At 46.9% G+C, this 27,932-nt stretch overlaps 2 protein-coding genes across 3 annotated transcripts; one reads left to right on the forward strand and one right to left on the reverse strand.

The window, feature by feature from the left end:
- The first annotated feature begins 6 nt into the window (after positions 1 to 6).
- DEAF1 (DEAF1 transcription factor) lies at positions 7 to 22,474 on the forward strand. Of its 2 annotated transcripts, none has more exons than XR_003398586.1 (10): positions 7 to 907; positions 1,728 to 1,867; positions 2,602 to 2,667; positions 3,533 to 3,659; positions 5,408 to 5,536; positions 6,295 to 6,423; positions 11,875 to 12,125; positions 13,014 to 13,167; positions 19,336 to 19,401; positions 21,145 to 21,160. XR_003398586.1 is itself a non-coding variant. In XM_026850267.1 (10 exons), exons 1-10 carry the CDS (start codon positions 709 to 711, stop codon positions 21,858 to 21,860), a joined length of 1,302 nt encoding a protein of 433 aa, XP_026706068.1. In that variant the 5' UTR covers positions 7 to 708; the 3' UTR covers positions 21,861 to 22,474. The 2 variants fall into 2 exon arrangements, 1 of the variants encoding a protein (XP_026706068.1); XM_026850267.1 differs by lacking the exon at positions 13,014 to 13,167 and adding an exon at positions 21,756 to 22,474 and having other exon boundaries at positions 21,145 to 21,234.
- Positions 22,475 to 25,564: 3,090 nt separating this feature from the next.
- On the reverse strand, positions 25,565 to 27,693 carry DRD4 (dopamine receptor D4). The gene is made up of 3 exons (XM_026850285.1): positions 27,359 to 27,693; positions 26,501 to 27,048; positions 25,565 to 25,844 (listed from the first exon to the last, which is right to left on the reverse strand). The coding sequence occupies exons 1-3, from the start codon at positions 27,421 to 27,423 to the stop codon at positions 25,642 to 25,644; spliced, it is 816 nt and encodes a 271-aa protein (XP_026706086.1). The 5' UTR covers positions 27,424 to 27,693; the 3' UTR covers positions 25,565 to 25,641.
- Positions 27,694 to 27,932: the final 239 nt, after the last annotated feature.

Raw genomic sequence — 27,932 nt, forward strand, 5'->3', positions numbered from 1 at the left:
GTGCATAATATTTTGCAGTTGCCTTATAAAGATTGTTTGTCCTGTGTTCACATGGTGCTTCTTGTATTTCTTGGAAGGAGAGTAGCGTAGTTTTTTCATTTTTTTCCTGTCAGAAATGCATTTAATTTTCTTATTCTTTGTCCTAACCCTTGCAAATAAGCTTCTTGAAAAATCTTGCCCTGCTGCTGGGCTGTTGCATGCCTTTCTACACTCATCCACCCCCAAAAGCAGATGGATCATCGTAATACTGATAACAAAAATATGGGTCTCGTAGCTCTGCATGTGGGTTCTTTTTAAAGGGTCCTTGAATAGAGTTTTATCTCTATTCGGTCCACTTGCTGATATTAAAATGTCACAATAAATGATGTCTTTATCGCTAAGGTTTTGCTCACAGCTGCCTGGCAGTTTCCTGTCTGCCCACAAGACGGCATGGTAAACCTTCAGCGGTCTGAAACGTTACAGGATCAGCCTCTGGGAAGGGGAAGATCCAGCCAGCTGCTTATACCACTGCAGGTTACAACCCCAGCGTTTAATGCACTGTTAGAGTGTGTTTCCTAAGATGCAGTTTGCTTTATTTTCAGGCATTTTGAGAATGGTCAAGCTGGATTTTTTGTGGTGCACCATGTGACTGGCATTGCTCTGGAGAGCTGTCAGCTGCTTCAGTTAACCGCTTGACACTTGCTGTAGCCGAGTTGAGCATGTGAAGGTATGGCCAGTGTGCTTTTTGATTGCTGTCACCTTTCTTTTCTTTTTTTCAAAGGACCGCAGTCTCCTCCTACTCCTTTAACATCTGTCCAAGAAAAAACTGGAACCAAGTATAACTGGGACCCATCTGTGTACGAGAACGAGCTCCCGGTGAGGTGCCGGAATATCAGTGGCGTTCTGTATAAAAACAGACTCGGCTCAGGTAATGACGACCTTCTTGGGTGAGGAAGTGTGACTGCTTCTTCTACACTTGGTACACTTTTAATCAGGCTACTTTTAAGGGCTGATTGTGAGGGGGAAAAAAAGACAGTTTCCTAGCCAGCCTAGTCCCTTGTGATATTATTGTTCTCTTCTGTTTTGCTCTTTCTTCAGATTCTTTTAAACTTTTTTCTTAAATCTGTGAGGATACAGGCTGCTGTGCAGAGTGTCTCCCTGGTGATAGGTTAACTCCTCTAAGGTTTTCTTTGTCTCAGAAGTAGACCCATGTTTCTACAAAGCTCCACAGAATCCCTGCTGGAACGGAAAATAGAGTTTGTCTCCTAAAGGAACTCCTTAGCTGCCTTAGCCCCTCCTCTTCTCTCCTCTCTCTGTGGGAAAGCTGAAGCAGCAGTAGAAATTGTCGGCAAGCCTGACTGCATGGCGCAGCGCTTGGTTCGTGGATAGAGAAATTTCTTCACAACCAGAGGGGTTAGAAATTTGAGTGCAAATTAAGGAAGGGATTAAATTTATGATGTTTATCCGAGGAATACTTATTCTCTTGTGGATGAGTAATTTTTCCTAGACTTTTGATGCGTTGGTGAGGCCCAGAGTTGGTGCTCTCTAAACACACAGTCATTGACACAGCCAGGAGAATAAATGGGCATGGTTATCCCAGAGTGATGAGAAGTAGCAGATGGGCATATTTGGTGATTTCCATAGATTATCTGCTATTTTGTCCAGCAATTTCGTATTTACTTCTTTAGAAAAGCAGAAAAGTGATTCTTAACCTTTACTAACAATTTCTTTCATCCATTTTATTTCAGGAGGCCGTGGTAGGTGCATTAAGCAAGGGGATAACTGGTACAGCCCTACCGAATTCGAAGCGATGGCAGGACGAGCCAGCAGCAAAGACTGGAAGAGGAGCATCCGCTATGCTGGGAGGCCACTGCAGTGCCTTATTCACGTAAGGTTAAATTTGCTTCCTCCTTTCTGCCAGAAGGGGCAGGTGGACTGCAGTGCTGGGCAGGCTCTGCCCAGACTCCAAGCTGTGTGTGCTACCTCTGCAGACCTATGTGTGATGGTGCCAGGGGGCAACTTGGAAGCAGCATTTTTTGATTTGGTTGAGAACTGGTGGTGTGAAGGGAATTTTTCGAGATGTGTGTTTTCAAATAGCACAATACAAATCTTGCTTGTACTTGAAAAGAGGTTGCAGTTTCTGCAGGATGAAGTCCAGCCTTGAGCTGTGTTGCAGAAATTGAGAAGTAAGCTCTCACCCATGGTGCTGTAATTCAATAACCTGATCTGCTTAATTTTGTTTGCCTGACAAACATATTCTTCACTCTCACCGTTTATGGAGTATTGCTTTGGGTCCTTTATTTCCTGCAGCATCCAGGAGTCTCATGGAGAATTTGGCGTTGCCATTAGGTTGACAGTTGATTTCTGCTTGGGCAGAAGCTTTATAAAGTCTCAAATTCACATATCTTTGCCTTTTGATTTGAAAGTTGTTTGTTCTTCCTTCACTCTTTCCCTTATCTGCTCGCACCATGACCGAAATGTAGGGGAGTGGGCCTCTGTCATTTCCGAGGGCCTCAAGGAGGGTTTGTCTCTCTGGGAGCTGTCTAAACCTTTTAGCAGAATACAGCCATACTCTCGGTGGTTTTGGTGACTAATGCTGAACTAGAAATCTTCTAATTCCAGGATGGGATTTTAAATCCTCACGCTGCCTCGTGTACTTGTGCTGCCTGTTGCGATGACATGACTCTGGTGAGTTTTCCTTTTTACATCCATTAATTTAAAAACAATCAGTCAAGCTGCCACAGCCATTTGCCAGCAGGTCATGAGCATCCTAATAACGTTCATGAGTCCTGTGGCTGCAGCGTGCTTTGTCCATGCCTCACAGAGAACGGACAGAAGGAACTGCTAGCACTATTGCGTAGCAGCCTCAGTAAAACTGGATAAAAGTTATTGCTTTCTTCTTCTTTTAATTTTTCTTTTCTAAATACTTATATAGAATGCCTTTGGGGGATGTCAAAACTGTGATTTTTGATTCAAATTTCATAATTTTTTGAGTTGGAAAAAATGCTTTTGTAAGCAAGTAATGTAATACTCTATGTTGGATCTATATTTTCATATTAAACTACATGGGTTGTTTGTTTCAAAAATTAGGTTAAAGTCCTGAAAGCAGAAGTCTTCAGCTTGCCTTGAAATAGTTTTTTGCATTTCTTTTCTGCTAGGAACTGGATGATTTGCTTGTTTCTTAGACCTGCAACTAATCCCTTTCTGTCTTCCCCTCACTCTTGTTCTCTTTTCTTCCATCACCTTGTCCAGCAGTCAATTCTTTGCCCAGTTCTGCTCCTTAAATAATAGTGGGAAGAGGCTGAATCTGTGCCTCTTCAGATGGAGACAACTGAATGTAACTTTCTTTTCACTTTTGGTTCTTTTGGTTTGGAGAAGTATAAGTTTTTTGGTCCGTTGTTGCAAACCACACATCTTCCATGGGGATATGTGCTGCTTGGCCTTGGCTGCATCTGGAAAGATGAGAGTGAACCCAAAGTCTCCAAAGAGGTGCCTCAGCTAACGCCTTTTACCGTTTTCTTTGTAATTTTTTTTTTTTTTTTCTTTTGCCTAGAGTGGCCCTGTACGACTCTTCGTGCCATATAAAAGGCGGAAAAAAGAAAATGAAATGCCTGCAACTCCAGTGAAGAAGGATTGCCCCAAAAACATCACTCTGCTTCCTGCCACAGCTGCTACTACATGTAGGTTCTTTTCTCCTGGTAAAAATTGCTTCCCTTTTTTGATGAAGAATTGCTGCACCAGATATTATATGTCTATCAGCGGCCCCTTGGAACTAGCCAACTGAGAGTCTTTAGCTAAGTGTCTGAGTGTCTTTAGCTAATTTAGTTTCCTATTGTGTAGAAACTAGAACAGTGTTGCCACAATGGGACTAAAAAGTACAACTCTAGACCTCCGGGAGACTTGGTTTTAAGCATCTTGACATTCTTTTGCAGTGAGCAGTAGGTTTCTTATTTTCTTCTGAGAGAGTTCTGGATTATATTTCCCCCCTCTATGTGCCTGGCCATTCAGGGGGAGTTGTGAACTCCTGTCCTTGATCAACAGTGGGTTTCCTGTAGGTTTTTCACAAACAACAATTGAGAAATTTCCTCCTGTTGAAATTAGGTTGAGGGGAAGGCTGGCCCTTTTCTGCTCTGCCAGAAATCCCCGTCCCATCCCCGGAGCTTGGTTTTTGCCCTTTAGAAGCTGGTGGGTGCTTTGAAGTGAGTTTTATGCTATTTCTTGAAATACATTGAAAAGTAGGTTCTAAGTACCTGGAATTAAATCCACAGCCTGGAAGTCGTTAATGAAGGAGGCAGAAGGTGATGCTTTCATCTGCAAATTCCTTTCTAACATTCAGCACACGCTTTGTTACTTACTGGTTTTGATTGTCAAACCATCTGTGTGAGAGCAGAAATTAATTTGCAAGCTCATCCAGCTCACACGTTCCCAGTCACATTCGTGTGTCCTCCTGCTTTTATCACACTAGCATCATCTGGATGGTAACATTACAAAGTGAACTGAGGTGGAAGCAACAGAAATCCAAAAAAGAAGAGCCAAAAGTGAGATTAGATTACTAGCAGCAGCAGGAAGAGAAATATGCAAGGATTTTGTAGAAGTTGGGTTGGGTTTGTTTTTTTTCATCCCCCGGGGTTTAGTCTGTGTAGGTTCACTGATGTGAGGTGCTGTGAGGTTGCAGGTTTGCTCATGCTGGCACTGGGAGAGAGGAGGACTGATTGTTTTGGTTGTAGCCACATATTTCACCAGGCATGAATCTGTCTAAAAATTGAATTATTGTTTGCCAAAAGATCCTTCTGGCTGAGCAGTGTGCTGCAGAATCAGACCATTACCAAGGAGTGGTGCCAGATTAATTAATCCTGTTTAAAAAGGGTTTAAAACATGTTGGAGCCACTCAGGAATATTCATCCAAAAGGATTTTGTGACTTGTTCCTTGCTTTGGCCAAGCATAATACATCACTTTGTGTAGAGAGACAGCTAAAATTGTCCAGCTAACCAAACTGTTATAGCATTAATTGTAATCCACTTTTTTTAATGTTGATTTAAGTAGTAAGAACCGCTCTTGTTAAGGTTGGAATAAATTAGGGTCAGCCAGAAACTGATGGGGTTTATGGCCCCACTGAACCATTATGGTCAGTGTTAAGTTTTTGCTCATCTAATAATTGAAGAGGTGGTGATTTGGGAGGCAGCATGTTGTAAGTGAACATTCTGGCTCCATACACCCCGAGAATAAACAGAGTCCTGCAGGAGGTCAGTAGTGCCTTCGGAAGCCAAACGAGGCTTTTATTCCCCTTTCCAACTGTATTGGTCACAGGTGTGATCCAAACTTGAGTTGTTGGCAGGCAACTTACGATTCAGAACAGGGATATCAACAGCTAAATGACCGAGGCCTTGCACTGAGTGTTAATTATGAAAGTACTTCTAATATTTCCAGTCACCGTGACTCCTTCTGGACAGATCACTACCTCTGGTGCTCTGACATTTGATCGTGCATCGACAGTGGAAGCCACAGCAATTATCTCGGAAAGTCCGTCCCAGGGTGATGTTTTCACTGGAGCCGCTGGTAAGAGTTCAGGTGTATGTCTGCTAGACATCCCTGAGAAGGAAAAAAAAAAAGTTTTGGTTGCCAGTTGCTATAGAAAGAAGCGTTCTGAATGCTGCACAGAAGATTTCTTAAGAGCTTACAGACAGACTATATGTTAACACGCTGTCCTTCCTTTGAAATGATTTCAGCAGCTTGAAATCTTACCACTTGCGCAAAAGAAGTTAGAAGTTTTGTCCAGATGTTGCAGCTGCTAATTTACACCTCTGCTGATTATTTTTTTATGGTCATCTCTGTCATTTTTTTCACTTCTCCTTCATCCTAAAATACTATCCAAAAAAAAGAAAACCAGCCGAGTGTTGAAACTAAGTGAAAAATGCTTGGATAAATGCTGAAAAATTCTAGAATAAATCAAACAAAATATAAATGCATGACACATTTTAGTTCTCTCAGTTTGATTGATACATGGGATTGTGAGCTCTGCTGAGGCAACTGTCCTGCCCCAAGAACCAGAGTTCGGAGTCCTGTGATTATTGTAAATACAGAGGTGTGCAGGACGGAAGGCAGCAGTGGCCTTTGCCTTTAAAAGTGAAAGCAGAGATGAAACAAGTACAAGGTTGCCTTGCTTGCTAAGTGTGTAAGATCATGCTCCTGTTTCTCATTTGCAACCCCTGGAGTATAGGAACTTGTCTAAAATGTAAAAATATGGGTGAAAGAAGCATAAGAAGTGCCTGGGAGCCGTGTTGTGCAGTGATTTGTAATGCCATTGTTCTCTGCAGTTCAGGATACCAACGTCCAGCAGCCCTGCCGGGTCAACCACCCAGAACCTCACTATCCGAGTTACCAGGACAACTGTCAGATTTCTCCTTTTCCTGAAGCTGCGCTGCCAACATCTCATCCCAAAATCGGTACGTATTATGTCTGTCACATGCAGCAGTTAGCAGTGCTTGAATTTGCTCTCTAATCAGTGAACATAAAGATTGAGGCAGAAAAATTAACTTTCCTCTCTTTTGCTTATGAGTTTTGTGGTTATTAAGATTTGGAGAAGCAGATTTTTCACTCCCTGTAAAGTTTTTCACTCTGTTATTGAGAACTTTGATTTATTGGTTTCTACCAGAGGCTGTTGTGATCCTGCTTCCTAAATCATCTTGCCGTCGCCTGCCTTTCCTAAGGCTTTTGCTTCAAGGACTGTGTCACCACTTGGGCATTGTGGTGAAACATTTATTTAGTGCTTGGTCTGGGGAGACCGTCTTCTTTAAAATTGTGTCGCAGAAACTTTTCAAAAAATTTCCATATCTCTTTGTGAATCCAGTGACATGTGCTGGAGGCAGTTTGGGGCAGGTTTGCTGTGCTGCTCTCACATCCACTGTCAGGTTTCAATCCCTTAGCACTGATGTTTGTGCTGGAATGATGGGTGCTGCTTAACAACTGCAGCCACCCCTGCCGTGGTCAAACTGATTCTGGAGTAAAACCAGAAAAAATGGTATGAAAAACAACAAATGCAAATCAACCCTTTAGTATTTGATAGGATGGGTTAAACTGATTATCAAATAACTCTTTAAATGTAATTATATTATGTAAAGTTGATCACCTTTCTGACTGATAAATGAAATGAATATGATGCTATTTGAGTGTTGCCTGCACTGATAGAAACTGGAAGTGTTGAAGAAACTGGAATTGCAAACTTGGAGTGTTGTTCTTGTTTTATGTGTTATTGAGCCTGGGCAAGAAATAGAGCAGGGAACAGTCTGCCACTGGCCAGCTGATGGATTAGGCGATTACAGGCCTTTAACTTCTCTAATTTCTATGATTCTGTGAACTGACTCTGATACTTACTGATCTCACTGATGCAGAGCTGGAAGACAGGCAGGTTTTGATCCCTGTTACTGTTCTCAGACATCAGGAAAAGATCATGTAAACATGTTGTATTCCTTTGTGCGGTCTGACGTCTTTCTCATTTAAAGCCTGCGTTCTCCCCTTTGTGTGACCTTTTATTTACTTATTTGGAGCAGCATAGTGCGTTGCTGCTCTGTCCAGAATGAAATCTTGTTGATTTTAAGTCTTAGTCAGACCTTGATGTTACTAATTAAACATTGATTTTTTTTTTTTCACTGGTGAATACTTTCTCTTGACTGATATACCTATGCCAAAATGAGGAATCGGAAACAATTCCTGCTAGATAAGTTATCAAATGCCATGCTGGTATAAATATTGTTCTGGAAATTTAGCAGTGGGAAAGGCTCTTCTGCAAACAGCTACTGATAAAAAGACTGCTTTATCTCATATTCATATCTAAATGCAAATAATTCTACGGCAGTCATGTACAAATTGATTGAAATTACTATTTTAATTAAGGGCTGTTGAGTGTAAAATGACCGTTTACCTGTGTGGTGAACTTGAAATGCTGTGGGTCAGAAAAGGTCGCACATCTAACACACAGTGACCTGCAGTACTGCTGATTTTGAGACTCATTCTTTCTTTCCAAATCTCTGCTGGATTCTCTCAGCTTTTGCTGCTTGCATGAAAAATACCAGGTATGACATGAAAAAACTACCAGGTATAATGTGGGAGTCTGCTCCAGGCCACCCCACCAGGAGGAGTGGACGGATGAGCTCATCTATAGACAGACAGGAGCAGCCTCATGTTTACAAGACCTGGCCTTCCTGGGGGACATCAGCCCCCCTGATATCTGTTGGAGGGACAACCCAGCAGGGCACAAACAATCCAGGAGGTTCCTGGAATGTGCTGATGAGAACTTCCTTCTGCAAGTGATGGAGAAGCCAAGGAGAGGAGCTGTGCTGGATCAGCTGTTGGGGAGTGTGAAGCTCAAGGGCAGTCTTGGCTGCAGTGACCATGAAATGGTGGAGTTCAAGGTCCTTAGAGCAACAAGGAGGGTGCGCAGCAAGCTCGCTACCCTGAACTTCAGGAGAGCACTTTGGGCTCTTCAGGGATCTGCTTGGCAGAGTAGTGTGGGAGAAAGCCCTGGAGGGAAGAGGGACCCAAGAGAGCTGGTTAATATTCAAGGATTCCCTCCTCTGAGCTCAGGAGTGTGTCAGCATCCTGACAGAGATGGGGGGGGGCTGGAGCCCCTCCCCTGTGAGGACAGGCTGAGAGAGTTGGGGGGTTCAGCTGGAGAAGAGAAGGCTCCAGGGAGACCTTAGAGTGGCCTCCCAGGACTGAAAGGGGCTACAGGAAAGGGGGGAGGGACTCTTGATCAAGTGGGGTGTAGGACGAGGAGGAGTGGTTTTAAACTGACAGAGGGGAGATTTAGATGAGATCTAAGGAAGAAATTCTTCCCTGTGAGGGTGGTGAGGCCCTGGCACAGGCTGCCCAGAGAAGCTGTGGCTGCCCCCTCCCTGGAAGGGTTCAAGGCCAGGTTGGACGGGGCTTTGGGCAACCTGGGCTAGTGAAAGGTGTCCCTGTGTGGGGCAGGGGGTGGGACTGGATGGGCTTTAAGGTCCCTTCCAACCCAAACCAGTTTGTGATTCTATGAAAAAGACTCAAGTGTCAATACACTTGAATCAGTTGCTGTCTTGGAAGATGTTCCATGTTCAATGCAGCCCTGTGAGGAGTCTGTTTCATCTGCCATTGCTTTGCTAAGGAGAGGTTCACTGTGGGCGGAACTGCTGGAACTGCAGCCTGATACAGGCAGGTGTGTGGGCCAGCTGCTGTTCACGACAGTATCTACAGTTGAATTTTTTCAGGACAGTATTTACAGTTAAGTTTTAAGTACCATCTGAAGTGTAGTCAAGACTTTTCCTGAATAGAGGGGGGGCTCTGCTGTTCTGTGTTTTCAACTGGGCTGCGGAGTTTGCTATTCTGTATCCCTGTCCTTCAGTGAGAAAGGTTTGGGGATTGTTTCTGCCTTTCTTTTTGGAACGACTTTAGACAGACCAGTGTGACTAGAAAGCCAGTATCTGTAATGACATCCAAAACAGATTGTGATGGGAGACTGATAATAAAGTAAATGATAATAAAGTACTTTTCAGACACTTGAGCCTCTATGTTTTGGTCAAGAACTTCCCCCTTCCCCCAGATTTCTTAATTCTGATTTCAAGGAAAATAATCTGGCTCTAGTAATGAAAATGGGTTTTAATGGAACCAGTGGTCAGTACCCAGCAGTGGCAGCTCTCTGCAGGGCACCCCCCTGCAAGGCTGGAGATGCTCAAGGCTAGTGAGTTATCTCTGGGTGTTATCTTCGGGGTCTGGGGGACAAGCTGCCTGGCAGAGGTTCTCGAGGTGTTAAGAGTAATGGTTCTAAAAGGAGAGCAGGCACAGGCAGGGTACGATGGCATTTAAATGGCTCAGCACTTCTGAAGGGATATTCCCGACTGTGTTGAACATTTCTCTGAGGGCCATAGCATTCATCGGCTGGAATGGTCCCACAATTATTATATGAATGTGGCACTCTGTTTAAAAATCAAGGTTGCTAATTGACTTTTGATGTCTGGAATACTGACAGCTCTTCCCCTGATAGTGCAGAACCAGGAAGAAATGTGGTTTCTCAGCTTGCAGTACTTACTGGTTTTATGTGTGTTGCATTGTTCTGAAACTCCTACTTAAAAGATGTGAGGAAAAATCATGAAAGGGACTGTTAGTAGATTTTGGGGTAATAAGGCTGCACAGCCCTGAAGTTGGTGGTGCCCTCTTTTTTTCTAGGAAACAATTTAGTGAGGAATTTAAGAGTTTGGCTGTTGGTAGATGTGAATGCCTTGGCCTTAATTTTATGGCAGGTGGTGAGCATTTATCTCTAGAGTTAGCATGCAATTTTGGAAAAGTAAGGCCTGTAAAGCCAGGTAACATTCCTGGAAATGTTGCCTAAGGTGAGCTTACACTGTGTATTGTTGGATCTAGATTTATTGTTGGATCTAGATTTAATTTCCTCACACTGTGGTCTCCCAGTGTCCATGCAAACCTACTGTTCTGAAAAGTATATGTCTCAGTGACACAATAACTGTTTTTTTGAAACATTTGCAAAGGTGAGGCTAAGACAGACATTGTTTTCTAGGACTTTAATTTTCTAACACAGGCTTTGGGAAAGGGAGGACTGCAGAGCCTGGATAAATGAGGGGGTTGCAGGTAAGTTCAGGGGAAGTGTGATTGGGTTACCAGGACAGGAGTTGAGCTGCATTTTGGTGGCTTCCTACCAACTGCAGCTACTGCTAAGGTTATGGTTAGGGTCTGAAAAAGTAAAGGCTGTGACACCTCAGTAATTGGTGGGGTTTTTCTTCTTTTAATCCCCTTGGAGTATGTTTAGAAGTGTTGCTGGGCTTCAGTGCTTTTGTATTTTGCTCCATACCATTGCATTCTAGCTTATACAGGAGTGAAGAGTTGTAGTTAGGAATCTAGAGGAAAGGGCTATAGACAAGAAATGTCTTTCTTGAAAGCTGCCCAAAGTAGTCAGTGTAAAGCAAATGTCAGGAGATCTTAGTGCCTGAAGCTAAAACTTCGATCTGGACTTTTATACATTCACTGTTACTTCTGGGATTAGGTAAAGACAGGTTTCAGAGCCACAATGATAGTTGCTGGTCAGAATACCTAGGATATGTGAAAAAGATACCTATAGCTGTGAGTACCTTTTATTAAAATTGTTGGTGTTTCAGTGTGGTATGTGTGTTCTTATGGCCACAGTTTGTTTTACGGGTGCGATCCAGGATGAAGGGGTCCAAAGAAATTACAATTACTGTTTTGGGGTTTTTTTAAGGGCTTCCCAACTGGTAGTTTTGGAAAGTGCATGTTTGTAATACATGTGATTTTGAGGTGATGATAACTGTCTTGGTTTTATTCCAGTCCTGGCCCAGGGTTACGGTTAAGGTCAGAATACAGGATGTATAGGGGCCTGTGGTGTGTATATCGGTGCCTATTTTTTGTAGTTTTGCAACCTGAGAAGTGACATCTGTGTAGTGACATCAGGGTATTTCAGAGAGGTGATGGGTCACTGAATGACCTTACTTAGGGGTAGTTAAGGGAAACATTAAGTGAACATTGGGATGATAATGGCAGAGGAGTCCCTGGGAATGTTGCTTTCACTGCTTCCTTGTGCCTCTCTGCAGTAGTGCACCTCCGAGAGGTGTTATCATAATTCCTTCCCAGGGTAAACCCTACATGTTTTCTGTCCTAGGGGTTTGAGGGTGCCCCAAGGGCTTGTTCTGCACAGGCCCATCTGTGCACTTTGGGGCACAGAAGGTAGGTATGTGTAGCTGAATCTTACCTGGATTGGAAATTTTTGCAGGCTGTATTTATTTTAAAAAAAGCAACCAACCAACACAACAGAAAAAAAAAAAACACAAAACCCCCACTTTATGGAAATGAAAGGTCCTAATTATCTATATTTTTTCTTTTTCTTCCTTTATATTCAGTGTTAACCTCACTCCCTGCCCTGGCGGTGCCCCCCACGACCCCCACCAAAGCCATATCCCCATCGGTGGTGAACGGGCTGGAGGTGACGGAGCAGCGGAGCTGGCTGTACTTGGAAGAGATGGTCAACTCCTTGCTCAACACCGCCCAGCAGTTGAAGACTCTCATTGAACAGGCCAAACAGGCCAGCTCCTCCTTCCGTGAGGCTGCTGTCACACAAGCGAAAATTCAAGCTGATGTGGAGAGGAAAGAGGTAATTATGCCAGAGGAGGTGAGGAGACTCAGCTGAGGGTGTCTTTTTGGCTGAGTGATGAACAGAGCAGTACCTCACTGGGTGTCACTGTCTGTAGCAGTGGTAGTCCTTAGAAGTTGTTTCTCAATGTCCTGAGAGCAGTATTATCAAAAGAAATCTGAGTTATTTGTATCATGGGGAAGGAATAGAGTGCTCTGGGTTTCCAGGAGCTGTGGGTAGCAGGCTAGTAATACAAACTGATGTTATGAGTCCTGAGCTCTCCCATCAGCCATCCTGAAATTTATGAGACATGGGCACTGAATTCTGGTGTAGGAAAGATAGTGAGTGTTCAGCCGTGTGGTGGCTGTTTTATTTGTCAAGTGAGTGGGGCTATCAAAGAGGCTTTTGGTGGCCTGAAGAGGCAAAGGGATAAAAAGAACAGCAAGCTGTGGAGTTTATGGGGAAGATAAGCAGTAAAGTTGAGAGGTGTCTTGCTGAGCATTGTGTAAGCAAAGCTGATCTTGCATGAGTCCTATGGTAAGACTGCAAGGCTGGCTGGCCTTTGGCTTGCACCCAGTGGCCCTTCTCTCCTCTGCAAGGGGTTATCTGCAAGGACTGTCCTGTTCTCCCTGCTTTTTTTCTCTTTAATTGATGCATGGTAGGGACCCTGGATTCTTCTGAGCACCAGCTCATGCATGCACCCTGAATCTGGCTCCATGCACTGCTGAATGCATTCCCCTTCTCCCCCAGATCCACAGCTGCTGGCGTGGACTTGAGGGAGAGAGGTGGGGGGCAATGTTCTGTGAAACTGGTGTCATTGGCGTTAGCTGAACTCCCTTCCTGTACGCCACACTATCTGCTGTTGCCATCGGCGTTATTGCTAACGTCAGCTTTCCACTGAATTCATAGGCACGAGTGTGCAGCAAGAGGCCTTGAAGAAATGTGTGTGGGAAGACTTTGCTGAGAACTGAGAACCCCTATGACAGTCCTTGCAGCATCTTTGATATTCTTTGCCACGTTGTCTCTGCTAAACTCTTCTGTACGCTGCATCCTTGATGTGCAGGTGTGTGATACCTTGAGAGTCTTAATTCTTCCCTGCCTTTTGCCTGGGCAGAATGGGTATTTGTGCTGCTGTCCAGGTTGGGCAGTCTCCTGCTAAAAAGCTCTGTAGAGCAATAAAAAAAGATACCAAAAAATCGGAAGCTTTGACATGGTTCAGAGATGAACATCTGACTTTGTTTAACTTCGCTCTCTGCTCTTTTTCCAGTTATGTGCTGTCTTCCCTTCTGTTTATCCTTACAGTGGTTTCTGGAATGGCTGTTCAGAGTCCATTCCCCTCACCCTCTGATCCAAATCCACCTCACTTCAGTGTAATTCTAGTTTCTTCTTGCCCAGGGAATGGGATTTAAAATCACTCTTCTGTATTGATTAAAGTGCTGAATTTGCAAGGCAAGGATGAGCACGTCTTTGTTTCCAGAGGAAGCCCCTTTCCCAGTAACTGTTGAATCCCCAATTATACTTGTGTGTCTTCCTGTTCTTATTGTGTAATGGCTACCTCAACAGTTTTGTATTTTGATAAAAACACTTGCTCATTATGCTATTTTTTTAATATCCAAATAACAATTCTCAAGTTTGCTGCTGTGTGCTAGCTTCAGGAACCATCTGGATGATACTGCAGATAGCTATTTCTGAATTCCTTCAAGTGACTTCCATTTTTGGAAGAAACTCTGGGTTTCTGGGTACAGGGCTGGCATTGGAAGTAATTACAATAAATGTCAAATAATTGGCTGTCTGCTTTTGTGTTGGTCAAGGGTGTTTTTCTGATTTCATGAATGCTTCCCCAGTTTGTAATGCATGTCTCTTTCCCACCCTGAGTATGTGTGTGGTCAAACTGCTTTTCTTGACAGTTTAAGGTATAGAGGGAGAAAGAGGTGTCTTCCTGCCTCAGTTCTTGATTTTTGCTGAACCAATTTAATACAAGGGAAATAGGTGCTTTATCACTACTTTGTGTTTATTACACTGACAGAACTTCCAAGGGCTAGCAAACAGGGGAACCTCCTCACCACCTCCTCCGTTCGCACAAGCGGGGATGGTGAAGGCAGCCATGTGGATGCTTCTCTGTAGGAGGGCTGTGGGTTTGCAGAATTTCTGTGCAGTAGGATGTTCCTCCCTATTTGGAAGTGAAAGACTGTGTCATTGTATCAGAGCTGCAGAGCAAAGGCTATACAACAGAGTAAATTATAACAGAGCTGTAGACTCAGCTCTTCCTGGAAGAGACACTTAATATGTAACTGGATTAAAGAAATCTGTTGAGAAGATGCTAGTTCCCAAGTGCATACACAAACTTCATGGGCATGACTATAACTAATAGGTATATTTAGTTTTCACAGCGATGCAGAGCTATTCCCCAGTTCAGTGTCCCAGCTCCTGAGGATGTTGAGTTCAAGCACTTTTGATCTTGTAAGTGTCCATATCCCTGACCATGTCCCTCTGTCACCCTGGCAAAAGAGGGAGATCAGCAAGGCAGGCTGCTGGGGACAGCGCTGTCATCACTTGCCTTCCAGAGGGAGCCTGAAGTGGCCCCAAGTTTAAGCAGAGTAGAGGAGAAGTGGCAAGAACAGCAAACACGCAGGAAAACTTACTTGTGTGCTAGTTTTGTTTCAGTCTTCCTAGAGAGTGATAAATTAAGCATTAAAAATTTTTAATCACAGTTTATATGCCTTGTATATTACAAATCACTTACTGTATTGTGTTTCACTTATTATAGTTACTAATTAATGAGCTTTGGAGTTCATCAAATATCACAAATGAGCCAGTCTGCTCCCACATAGCAGCAGTTTGGTTGACTGGCTTTGAATACCAGAAGCTGTACTCCATACGGAGCAGTGGGAGGTCCCGGTGGGACTTGAAGAGCTCTGAACTGGGAAAGGCAGGCTTTTGCTCCCAGTTCCCTTTGAGCCAGGGAGATGTTTGTGCTGCCTGGATGCTTATGTTCTTATCTGTGAAGTCAAAGAGCGGGCATCACGGTTTCATTCCGATCACGCTTGCTAATGATATTATCCAGGACTATTCAGAGGAGTCTCAGGAATACATTATTCCCCTCATTTATATCAGTTTGGAGGTGGAAATGCCAGCATCGGAGAGGAACTGTGGCAGGAATGGGATCAGCTAAATGTAGCAAGTGAAAACCATAAAAAAATTGTAAGTGCAGCATAAATTAGAAGCATCTACAGTCACGTTTCTTCCTTAAGATGGCATGTCTAATCTGAATTTTGCAGAAGGACTGGATCCCTAATTGCCGTTCCCAACACATGGCGATACCTAGATACAGAGTCCTCAGAAGCAACAGGGGGCTGAATTGGGACGTGTTGAGAGTTTGGGCGTCAGGCTGTACAGTAGTGGAATATAAATGCCTGTCTGTGTAGGCAATTAGAGAAAGTATGGAAAAATACACTTGCCTTCCACTGTTCTCTGCTGTCTGACGTGAGGGGTTTTTCACTCTGCTTCCCTACTATACAATTACAGCCATATAACACCCTGTGGTGGGACCTGGTGATGTCCTTAGGGGTTCTGAAGAAACTATAGGTCAGATTCTGAGTGCTGGAGCTAAAGGCTTCACCAACAGTTTTCCTTGGCCATAATTTTGTAGTTTGGGAGTCCTCGCATGCACTCTGTTGCTATCTTTGTCCTTTTTAATTTCTGTAAATTTGTTTAATGATCATGGCTTGCTGGGCAGATTGTAAGACTGAGGATCTCTTCCAATTTTTGTTTCCATCTGTGCCACAAGTTATTTAGATGCCCCTGGGTAAGTCCTTGGCCTCTCTGTGCCTCGGAGCCTGCTCTTTTTAAGGGTAACACAGAGGGCTTGCATAGCAGTTTGCAGTGGTAGGATCTCTGGGTAAAAGGTTGTGTAAAAAAGCGTTAACCTTATAAATCTTAAAATAAGAGCAGTTTGTAAACCTGAAATCTACAATTCCAGCATTTATGAAAATCTCTTTTGCAATAATTTCTTCTGAAACAAAATTGTAGAGGAGATTAAGAAAGTGGTTAAAAATATCTTGCCTGTTGTGTATGCTGTCTGCAGCATCTCATGTGCCTGTTGATGAGGAGGACTCCTTAATTAATAAGCAGAGCCATCATGGAGTTAGTTCCAGACACGAAGCTGACTGCTCAAGAAGCAGCGACGGCCACAAGCCGTGTGTGTAAACAAGAGGCGCAGACGCAGCTGGTGCTCAGCCTGTGCACGGCTACATATTGGCAAACACCAAATATGTTACATTTATGTTACTCAGAAGTCTTGGGGAATGACATTCTGAAAGAAAAGCAAACCATAAACCCCCCCCCACACCTCAGCGTTTGTATGAAAATGCGTCATGCTTCTTGCAAAAAAAAGAAAATATTAAAATGTTTGTATGCTTTTTCTGAATTGCAGCATTTTGCATGGGATTGATTAACTACCACTGCTCTGTCAGAACTACACCCAGCTATTAAGAAAAAGTTCACCACTATCGCTATTAATTAGCTTGTGACTGAGTGTATCTGATCCTCTGAACGTTGGGTTTGATGCTTTTTTTGATTTAGGGAAAAACGGAAGAGAGTGAGTGGGGCAACAGAGGCTCAGTGTCTCTTACAACAGGTATTTGACAACTCCCAGGACTGGCCCGAAGGGAGTGGATTGAAAGACAGTACTTTGCACAGAGATCTGTGTGGTTTGCAATGTAATTTTTTTGAGTGTGCATTAAGCCATTGTTTCTATCAGATAAACTTTAGGAGGGGGAGAATACATGAACTCACATTCTGTGCCAGAAGACATTGCTGGAACGTAGTAAAGATATTCAAGAAATGTGTTAAACAGTTTTTCTGTGTAAATTTAAAAGAATTGGTGTCAAAATCTGACAAGTGTTTTAACTGAAATAGCCCTCAGTGGGTAATGCAGTGATGCCTTTGGAGCCCAGCCCATTTGAAAACAAGGTGGAAGATTAAATCAGCTAGCAGCTGGACTGTCTGAATTCCTTTTTACAAAGATTAAAACAATTCAGGGCTAGAGAGTATGAAATTAACCTAAAAAGGGTCAGACATTTAAGAAATGTAGCTCTAGTAAGCAAATCATGGTTTGCGTACTCCAAAGCAGCAGTGAAAACAGTTAAGAACTGGAAGTTATCAGTTTCCTGGAGCTGTTTCTGTGAGAGATCTGTATGTGTCTGGCTTGATCCTCTCTCTTATCACACCTTTTCCTTCTTTGTACTTTCTGCACAGCTCCAATTCTTTACCCAGCAGCTGTGCTGAGCTGATAAAAAGGAGACAGAAGGGGGTTAAATGTGGAGTTTCCATCGGGAGGTTTAGGGGGCCAAGAGCAGAGATGGAGGAGCTGCTCTGGCTCAGACAAGGCTGGACTTCCTCTTGAAGCCTTTCTCATTGGCAGTCTCCCCGGAGAACGGGATTAGCTGCACGCGCAGAGGATGAAGTGGAGTCTGGCGGTGGGAAGGGTTTTAATTCTGGAGCTGCGGCGCTTTATCAGAACCGGAATTGGGCGTGTTCAGCCCTGGCACTGTCTCTGCACGGGCTGTCGCAGAGGGGACCGTACGAGCTGGGATTGCGTCTGTGGAGGTTTTCAAACTAGGTTGAAATTCCAGCTCACCCATGCCTTGTTATCTGTATTTCCACTTTATTCACGAAAAAGAAGTTTAGAAACGTTATGCAGTTTTCCTAGGTCTGTTCTCTTATGATTGGTCATTTGTCTTTCATTTAACAGTGGAAAGCTCATTTTAACCTTTCCTGAAGAATCCGCAGTTGCCGGCCAGCCCAGCTCTCTGCCTGAGTGCAGGGAGGCAGAGGGCAGGGGCTGTGGCCCCAGGTGTTGAATCCCAACTTCCCCACGGCCTGTGCTCACTGATGTTAATGATTCTCTCAAGAATCAAGTAATTTTCTTCATGAGATCTATCAGGATTGATTCTTAGGCCAGAGGCCACATCTTAAGCTTGCCAGTGTGCTCCCCGTCTTCACAAGAATGCTTTTGATTTGGACACAGTTTTGGTTTTCAAAACAGGAATTTTGAAATCTCCATACACGTGGGGCACGTTTTGCCTACGCAGTACTGGAAGTGCTGGGGACGTCATGGGTCCCATCTTGCTAATTAGCCAGGTCTTGCCCATTTGTCAGATAACGGCAGGACCCAGTCACACCCTTTGCAGTCTGCAGCAAGAGGTTTCCCTGCCACCTCCTCCATCTCCCTAGTTTTTAAATTTTAATTTGTGTCCTGGTAATATAAAGTTTTGAAGGCTGTGATTTCACAGGAGAATAAATACTGTGATGTCAGGTCATAGAGACACTTGTAAATTAAGCCTTTAATCTCCTTATATGTTGGGTCATACTCCTGGATAAACCTGCTTTGCCTGAAGGTAGGGATTTGGCTTTTTTCTTACTTTTTAACTGTTCCCAATAAATTTAAAAAGGTTAGCACATAGTCATGTTGGCATTGGTTGTGGATTCCTTTGGGTTAGGACTCCTGTCTCTCAGCAGCATTGGCTGCTGAGCGTGGCCAGGCAGTAGGTAAAGCTGCACCTGGTTGGATTCGAACTGGTGTGAAATGGATCCTTAACACACCCAAAGTGTGTTTAAAAAGTCCCCTCCAGAGGACTGCTTAATTCAAAAACTCTTTGAAAGCCCTTTTATGCTTCTGTTAAAAGGAGGAATAATGGTTAGGGTTGATGCTGTTTCTGAAGTCTTGGGTGTGTTCATTTTGTCTGGTTTTTTTCCCTAATCCATTCTGCTGGGCTGTGCCATCCCTCTAGACTCCTTTTGCCTGTTAATGGATTAGGATCACTGGACTTGATCCAAACTTTGGCCCAAGAAGGTGGCACTTGACCCTACTACCTTGATATTTTCCTCATGTTCCCTTCACTAACTGCTTAGGTCCTCATGTGAGGGGTGCAGTTCCCCCTGGCAATTAAGCCACTCCTTTTAAGGAGTGCTTGGCTGGGGTTTGAGTAAATGCTGTACTTAACCTGCAGTTGGTCACCTCAGGCCATTTTCTCACAGGCTTCATCTGTCTCCAGGTCAGGGCACAGTGTTCCTCTCTTGTAAGGGCAGAGTGAGGTTCCTCTTCAGCTGCACTTTTGGGCTTGCCAGAAGCAGGCTCAGTGTCAGGACCCTCCAGGCAGAGCACCCTTTTCAACCCCTCACATCACTCTCTAGCTGTCAAATGACAGGTCTGGTGTATTTTTCCTTGCAGCAATACCAGAACCAGTTATTTCAACAAACAGAAGATGTGGATGGGAAGACAGAAATCATCATTAAGGTAAGCTGGGGATGTCTCATATTTTATGAAGAGTCTCTTGGTCTTGTTCTTGTTCCAATTCAAGATGCAGAGTTTTTTATCACTGCTACAGAAGGCACGTATTCTGTTTCTGGCCTTGCTTTCTGGCAGAGATCTGAGCTCTCCCTAGCAGGACTAATGCTCTGTTCGAGCAAAGCATGTCCCCTTTCCCAGTCATTCCAGGTTTTCACAGTCCTTTATCATCGTCTGGCCAGGTTAATCGGTCTCACTCACCTCTGATGGATGGCTGTCACTGAGGCGTGGCAGGAAGAAAACTCTCTTCCTTTTTGTCCTGTGAGCTGATTTTCAGAACTGCATGATTCCCTCTGACTTTGGGACTGGGAGCATGAGCTGAGTTAGTCCAGGACCCGTGGTTTAAGCCCTTCCAGCTGTTTAGTCAGTCATCTTCCTAAGATCTCCAGGTACAACCACACACACTGTGTATTTTCAACATTTTCCAACACTGAACAGGTTATGTGCAGCCTCGCTCAGGTAACCCTTTGGGACTGGCTTTGCAAGCCCCAGAGAGCAGCTCTAAGCCCTTTTTTGGTGGCCTGAATCCCCAGCTGTACATCAGGAATACAAACACTGTTCAGTCACAGCAACTCTGAACTGTAGGTACCTTGGTAGGATGTGAGCAGGTGTGATGAACTCAGTGTTAATCAGGGTGCTGATTGTTGGGTTTGTTGTGCTCAAAAGAGAGAAGGAGCTGGTGGGACTAAAGACACGGCGATGCCTTCACAGCCAAGAAACGCTTCCTGTCGCGGCCTCACACTGTGGCTCTGACGTGCTAATGATTTGTTAGTAATTTAATGAGATGGAAACAGAATGCTCTGTGAAGTGCTTATTTTTCTGGTAGTTCAATGATATTTCCACCTAAATATACAGGTTATGTTAATTGATGTCACTGAGATAAGATTAAAGCGATAGACACAAAAACATCCTTTAAAAATTAGGTGTGATTCTTCACCCATGTATCCTATCTCGTCTTCCAGGTTTAAGTCCTTGCTCCTGTTACAGCTTTCTTAATTTTGCTCCTCTGTCTTGTCTTTCCCTGTTAGGATGCTGCATATGTAGTCATGCTGTGGAGTGGCAAAGGAACAAACCTGCTCAGCCCATGGGAGTGATCCTTTTTTCCTCTCTGAAAATAGGGAAAGATTAAACTGAAGGGTCCCATTCTTCTGCCTATTCTTGTCCTTCCTCAGACCCTCTCTCAGGCATACGCGGGATTATAAACCAAACCAAACTACCAACCAAATCTGCCTTTAAAACTTTAAATTTGAGATAAACTCAGAGCTTGGATGGCCAGCACGTAGCCTGGACTGCTGCTTAGCCCACACCTGCCCTTGGTTACGAGGGGCCCCCACTGCAGCCTGCAGTGGCCTGGCTGTGGTTGGTAACATCCCCCGCCTGCAAGGAGGCACCTCTGTGGTGTGTGGACAGATCTCCACTCAGTGTCTCACCCAGGGTTGGGAAGGGCCTCTTGCCCACCAGAAAAGAAAAGAGAAATACAGTTCATTTTCCAAAGTGATCCCTGCGAGAATGGTGAGGAGGGGGTCTCTGAAGGCACGTCCAGAACCCACTAGGCCTCTTTGTGTTTGTGTGTTGAGGATTTATGGGGAGACAGGGGCTCCTGCATCACGTCACTTTACAGCACCTGTATTACCCTGCGGTGATCTCCTGATGTTATCTCTGACCTGGTCCCTTTGCCGTCCCCTTTCACAGCAATCCTGTGTCAACTGCGGTCGTGAGGCAACAAACGAGTGCACGGGGTGCCACAAAGTCAACTACTGCTCCACTTTCTGCCAGCGAAAGGTAAAAGCTTGTTTGTGAGTTGCAGATTGTGTTGTTTGGAGGGGGCTGTGTGACCCTGGTGAGAGGCAGACGGCTCTGCCTGCGACCTGAGGGGCGTCAGCGCAGCCAGAGAAGCAGGTGGCAGAACTTCCCATGGCTTCAGTCCTGTAGGAATTGAGCTCCTCTTCCTTGTCACTGCTGACCTAAGACCCCTCCTGTGGCCCTGCCCTTCGGGCATGCTGCCTTGTGTGAGCTCTTCCAGGGGAGGGTTTAAGCTAAGGTTCTGACTCAGTTATAGTATATTTTCCATGACCTAACTGACATCAATGCCCTGTTTTGTTTTTTGTGTTGAGAAACCAGTGTTCTGCTTAGTTTGTGTCCTCTGATACGGCGTGTGGTTCCTTTCCTGTCCTTCATGAGTCTTGTCTGGCTGAGCAGTAGAGACCTGCCATAGCCCATCTGTGCTAGAGAAAGCACCTCTTAAACACTGCACCTGCTGGGCCCTTTCCCTTCATGCCTCTCCCTCTGCTCTTCCCCTGCAGGACTGGAAGGACCACCAGCATATCTGTGGCCAGTCGGCCGCTGTGACAGTGCAGGCCGACGAGGTGCACGTCACTGACAGCGTGATGGAGAAAGTCACCGTCTGAGCACACCTACCTCTTCAACCGCTCCCCGGGGCCTGGTGCGGCCGGCTGGATCGGCAACCCGGTGTGAACGGTCTGTCCTTTACAAACCACACTCTTCTCACTAGCAAACTCATTTTTGAAAGATTTTTTTGATACTGTGACAGCATTTTGCCGACTCCCGATCCCTCTTCCAAAACTTTGAATAATACACTAGACTGTGAAAACCTCATCTGGAAAAAAAAACAACCCCCACCTAACTGCAGCCTGGCAGCTGGGAGCCACCTTGGGCTTAAGGAAGCTTTGCCTTGGCCAGCTGGGAACCTCCACCGTGTGGATTACGGCAATCTTGTCCTCTCTCTGGAGATGGATCCACAGCAGGTGCTGCACTGAGATTTGCCAGTGTTTCTTCCTCCCTGTGCCTCCCTACCTCCTGTTTGAAAAAAGAAACGAACCTTCATTTGGTTTATTTAATTGCCTTCAGAAAGTCGGTACAAGTTCTGAGTTGGCCAATGGAAGAACTTTCCCCCGCCCCCCCCGTGTTCCTTCTGTGCTGGGCAAATGTGGAACACATGGGAGCCTCTGCACTTGAATAGAAGTGAAAAATAACACGTTGTTAAATAAAATGTGGTGAAAGCCGGAGTGTGCCCGGTGATGCTGTTTAATTTCCCTCGGCAGCACTTTAAGCTACTGATCGATGCAGGAAGCGGCTGTGGTTATGTGCATGTCTCTGCTCTCCAGCCCTGCCACAGCCTCCCCCAGGCCTTTGCTGTAGCTCGCAGCGTCTGTCTGGCCAAAATCCGACCTGACCCAACCCGGAGGGAGAGCAGATTGTCCTGTCCCCACCTCTCAGCTGCTAATTAAAGCACAGAGCATTAGGAAGTTACTTGCTTTGTTCACTGCAAGAAAAAATTAATTATTAATGTATTTCTTTAATAATTTAGGCTAATCAGGCATCTTTGTGTTTGAAGAGTAACACCCCAGGCTGGAGGAGTCTCAGCAGACACCACCACCACCCCCCACTCCGCCTCTGGCTGGTTGGTTTTTTTCAGCCTCGGGCTTTACAGCTCTGAGGGGTCGCTTGTCCTGCCTGGCTATTCGCCCGGTTATTAGGATGATTCTGCGTTGGTGGGCGAGGGCGGTTATTGTTCAGCTGACACTCCTGGTAGGGTCACCCCTGGATCACAGAGTGACCCAATCCAGCATCAGAAACACCATCAAAAGGAGAAGATTCTGTCCAGAGATAGAGGAAAGTGATAATAGAGAAAAATGTGATGGAGAATCCGTAAGTCTTACACTAGTGGTTTCTGACAAGTCCGTTCCTTCCTCTGTGACTTTTGTTACTCAACTCCCAGGGGTTCCAGGAAGGTGGCAGCTGCTTCTTTGTCTCTCCCAGCACTTGCTGCTGCCAAGATCTCCTGGGACATCCCATCAGCCAAGTTCTGCCATTAGCAGCAGCTGCGGAGGAGCAGCAGAGGGGCCCGGCTGGGGCAGGCAGGTGACGCATCTCCAGGCCATGTCGGTGGCACCTGCCCAGTGTCGCTTTCTGGTTCTTTACTGGGAAAGTTTTTCCTCCGAAGGCAGGGCTTGGCGGGCAGCAGCATGGGACAGGCATTGGCAGAGGGAAGGCAGCAGCGTGCCGGCCTCCTCTGACAGAAACCGCTCTCCAGCGGAGAGCTGAGCATGAGCTGAAGCAGGAGAAGAGCAAAAATTACCTGTGTAAAGCGCCTGGGAGGGAAAGAACAGGCAAGTCCTTAGATTCTCATAGCAAAGTGCTCGCTCCCACTTCCCAGAGTAACATTTCAGTATCTGATAGTTTCTTCTCACATTGTTAAATTATGATTGCCTGACTTCTAAAGCTTTAAAGGCAATTAGCTAATTGAAAAGACAGTCTTAATTGAGCCTGCAGTAATACAGCTAATTTTCTTGCCTCGTCTATTGCCCATTAAGGTTCTGACTACAGGGAGCGGTGCAGAATGTCAAACGCCTCGCGTGGCCACTGCAGCCTGCCTCGGCAGCGCCTCTGGTGCTTCGCCCCTGGGGCTCACGCGCATTCTGCCCATGGAGACATCCCTGCACGGTGCTGCTGGTCGGAGCTCCGCATGGGTTCAAGGTCAGGGACAGCTTCAGGAAGAGGTGAGCTGAGGGGCCCGGTCCCCAGCCCTGCTGGTCCCCTGGGCAGTGACCGGACAGCAACTGCCACAAACACCTGAGTCCTCCGCTGTCCTCATGAAACAGCCACTGCCCAAGGGGAGCTGGGCTTTGGTTATCCTCTGAATTTTGGCTTTACTGCACCTTTTAAGGGGAAAAAAAATTTGGACAAGAGCGGGGCAACTTTCCTAAATGAAAAAAGTTGTAGGTGTGAGTCACTGCTAGTGGAAGCTCTGGGGAGCCTCCCCTCAGAGCCCTGGTTCTGGGGCGGCCGCGCCCCAACACAGCGGCAAACTCCAGAACACACAAATCCACAACGCAATCACCGTGGGAATGGAATGTGTTTATTTGGGAATGACAACTCGATCGAGCAGTTGTTACTTTTAGGCAAAGAAAAGCTTCAGCCCTCCCTGCAGTACTTTTCTCTTTTTGTTCCTAAGCAAATTACCCCTTGGAAAGCAACAGCCCTATGCAAAAATCGTTACCCCGACGATTGCTGGTTTGTACAATAATCATTTTCTTTCCCGAGCTTGCAAGGACGTGTCAGCTGCTCCCTCTGGCTGCCCCAGGGTCACTGTGCATGGGGTTACCAACAGCGGAGTCTTCCCTGATCTCAGCTTTCTCCAGCTTTTGGCTGAATTCGGGCATTTCTCAGCCAGGGCAGCTTTCCTGTGCAGGGGCGGCAGGGCCGCCTTGTCTGGGGGGTCTTTGTAGGATCTTCACATCCACTTGAGTAAAATGAGTAAAATCAGTCTTTGGATGTACAGTTACCACGGGTAAGGGGAGGGTTGGGTGTGCAGGTAGATACACCCTCCCCAGGCCTGGGAACACCTGGGAAAGGAGCTTCAGAGGCTTCTTCCTTGCAGGCTCCTGCCCGCGTTCCCTTAGAGCCTTGGTGCTGCCCCCCGGCAGCTGGGAGGGGCCAGAGCCCGTGCCCAGGTGGGCTTGTCAGTAACATCCTGCCAAAATGCAATTTGTAATCCTCGTCGCTCGGTGCTGGGCTGAGGCTTTGCCCTGAGCCACCGCCAACCTGAAGGGTCTGAGTCACTGCGCTTCTGCCCCTTCCTGCACCCCTCGGGGGGGCTTTGCCAGGGCTCTGGGGGACACATGCTGCCCCCATGCAGGCATCAGTGGGGCTCCCTGTTGCGCCCATGAGCTCAGTTTGGCTGCACCATTAAATCCTACGGAGCCGGGCAGCAGCACAGGGGGGCTCCTCCAGGAACGCTCCCCAAGCTGGCACGGGCAGGATTCCCCCCACGCCCGGGAAGCAGGGAAGCTCTTGCACCTCTCATGGCCAGGGTGGGTCATACCGTGTGCGGGGGCAGCTGGGAGAAGCCCAGCCTGGCCCAAACACCAGCACCCAGCGCTGGTGCTGAGAACCATCCTGGCTGCCAGCGGCAGCTCTTCCTGCTATCTCGAGCAGCAGGTGCTGAAGAAGCAGCTCCGCCTGCGCTTCCCGGCGGGAGCGTCTGGGTGCAGCATCCGCAGGTACTCACCTACGAGGAGGAGCTGGTGAACCAGCCTCCCTCCGCCACCCCCTCTCTTCCTGCCCGCCTCCCCAGCGATGACAGCAGCCCTTAGGCAGAAATAGATCTTTAATGAACTATACAAAAAATAGCCCGGTTGTTCCTTCTCCCCTCCTATGCTGGTGAGCTCAGCAGAAGAGGTGCAAGACTTTGCGGAAGAAGTTCCTGAACTCCGCGTTGAAAACGGTGTAAATGATGGGGTTGAGGGCGCTGTTGACGTAACCCAGCCACGTGACTGTGCTGGTGACCTGGGTGGGAATGGTGCAGGACTTGCAGAGCGCCCTGGTGATGTGGACCACAAAAAAAGGTGTCCAGCAGAAAAGGAAAGCACCTGCCAGAAGGACATGAAAGAGGGAAAATGATGTGAATGTTAAAAGGGATTTAATTTAACAAAGACAAGAATGGAGACGGCTCAGAGCGCTTCGGGGAAAAGCAGCAGATGTGGTGATATGTGGAGCTGGGCTTAACGCCCAGACAGAATATTTAGGATGTATTTCTCATCTGAAATGTTGATGAAGAAAAGTCTAAGTTACATTATTAGTTGTGGATTCGCATTTACGGTACTAGGAGCCACAGGTTCCCCCTGAAGGAGCGGGTGGATTATTCACACTGGAGGCCCCTTCTCTCCTGGGGTGGCGTGGGGACGGAGCTTCTCACTGGATAAACAGCCTCTTGCAGTGGGGGTGAGTATGGGGGGGGCTTAAGGCCCAATGGGCTGTTCCAGAGGAACAAGAGGAGAGGGGAGTCAGAACGTGAGGGAGGAGGGCCTGGGATGGGTGGGACAAGGTGGCTTTTTGCTCTCCCTCCCCGAGGAGGAAGCATGGTTCTTGGTGGTTCCGGGCACACCGGCACCCGTCGCGGCCCGGCAGGAGTCTGTGAAGCCCAAGCTCGGGGCGGCGGGCGCAGATGGGTCCTACCAGGCCGATTGTCACCGTCACACACAGCGTGTTTCCCGCCCTGTCCCAGCAGCGCCTGCTTGCTACTCACCAACGACAACAGGCAGCACCCGCATGGCCTTCCGCTCCCGACCGTTGATCTTGGCCCGCTTCCGACTGTGCCCTGCGTGGGGGTACCGGAGGTGGGGGTAGGAGACAGTCTGGATCCCATTGTTCACCCCATAGTCCCCTGGGTGCTCGGGGTGGGCGTAAGGGTTGCACTCCTCGGGCTCCAGGCCCGTTGGCTCTCGCTCGAGGCAGGTGGAGGGGCGATACAGTTTCCGGTTGGCCCCATAGATGCTGCCCCTCAGCTTGGCCTTCCTGGCCTCTTCCCAACGCTTGAGTCCGTGGAACATGGCGCAGTACAGCACCAGCATGACGGGGCACGGGATGAAGAAGGAGCAGATGGAGGAGTACACGATGTAGTTGTCATCCTCCAGCTGACACAAGCTGGGGTTCCGGTTCGGGACATTGTTGAGGCCAAATATGACGGGGGATGCTACAGCAAAGGCAAATATCCAGGTGGTGGATATGAGGATCAGCTGCCGCAGGTCGATCTGGCGCCGGTTGTAGTTCAGTGGGATGGAAACAGCGATAAACCTGCCAGTACAGGTCAGTGTCACCACTGGTAACAAGCGAGTGGTCCCAGAGCTGCTCACCACTGTCCTTCCCCCCCTGTTAATTTACCTACATAGCCAAGGTCTGGGCTACAACCAGCCCCCTGCTCAGAAGAACACCCGAAGGGACAGCTCTGGCTTGAGCCTCCCCCAGGGGCACTCGGGGGACACAGAGCTGTGGAGGACACAGTGGGGCTGAGCACCCTCCTGAGGGGAGAACAGGAGCCTTGCGAAGGCGCGTGTGGGAGCAGCTCGGTGCAAGGACACAGCACTCCCCCCTCCGGTGGACTTACCGATCCACGCTGATAGCACAGAGGTTGAAGATGGAGGCCGTGCACAGCATCACGTCCATGGTCATCAGGGCATCGCACAGCACCGTGCTGAGAGACCACACGCCTCCCTGGAACTGAAAAGATTCCTGGGGTCAGCAGATGCCATGTCCCACTGCCTTTAAAATGACACGTAATGCCTCTGTGCCGGGGCACCTCAGCTGCTCCCGTTTTCCCCCAGAGTGGCAGCCTGGAGCCGAGCAGCCCTGCCCATGGCTCAGTGCCGCTCTCCTGGCAAAGCAGCGGCACAGGGGCTCGGCCCTGCACGAGGGATCGCAGCCTGCTCAGGGCTTCGTGGTTCTGGCCCAGCCTGAGGGTTGAGCCCCCAGACATGTTGCGCTGGGCAGAACTGACACAGGCAGCCCACAGGGCAGCAGGGAGAGGCTCTTCAACAAGTGACAGAGCACAAAGCTTCCACTTTCCACATGCAAACTGCTCCACCGTCCTGCTGGCAGACACCATGAGTTCTGTGGTTCCATCCCACACGCCAAGTGTGGGGCCAGGCTCCTGCGAGCCAGGCAGATACAATCTCTTGGAT

The sequence above is a fragment of the Athene cunicularia genome (genome assembly GCF_003259725.1).
Source record: "Athene cunicularia isolate RWA chromosome 5 unlocalized genomic scaffold, athCun1 chr5_part2, whole genome shotgun sequence".
Lineage (NCBI taxonomy): Eukaryota > Metazoa > Chordata > Aves > Strigiformes > Strigidae > Athene > Athene cunicularia.

Coding starts and splice junctions, on each gene's coding strand:
- DEAF1 (XM_026850267.1), top strand. CDS start 709: ATGGCCAGTGTGCTTTTTGATTGCTGTCACCTTTCTTTTCTTTTTTTC. Junction 908..1,727: donor TAAAAACAGACTCGGCTCAG/GTAATGACGACC, acceptor ATTTTATTTCAG/GAGGCCGTGGTAGGTGCATT. Junction 21,235..21,755: donor CCACTTTCTGCCAGCGAAAG/GTAAAAGCTTGT, acceptor CTTCCCCTGCAG/GACTGGAAGGACCACCAGCA.
- DRD4 (XM_026850285.1), bottom strand. CDS start 27,423: ATGACCATGGACGTGATGCTGTGCACGGCCTCCATCTTCAACCTCTGT. Junction 27,049..27,358: donor TGTGCTATCAGCGTGGATCG/GTAAGTCCACCG, acceptor CTGTACTGGCAG/GTTTATCGCTGTTTCCATCC. Junction 25,845..26,500: donor GGTGCTGCCTGTTGTCGTTG/GTGAGTAGCAAG, acceptor TCCTTCTGGCAG/GTGCTTTCCTTTTCTGCTGG.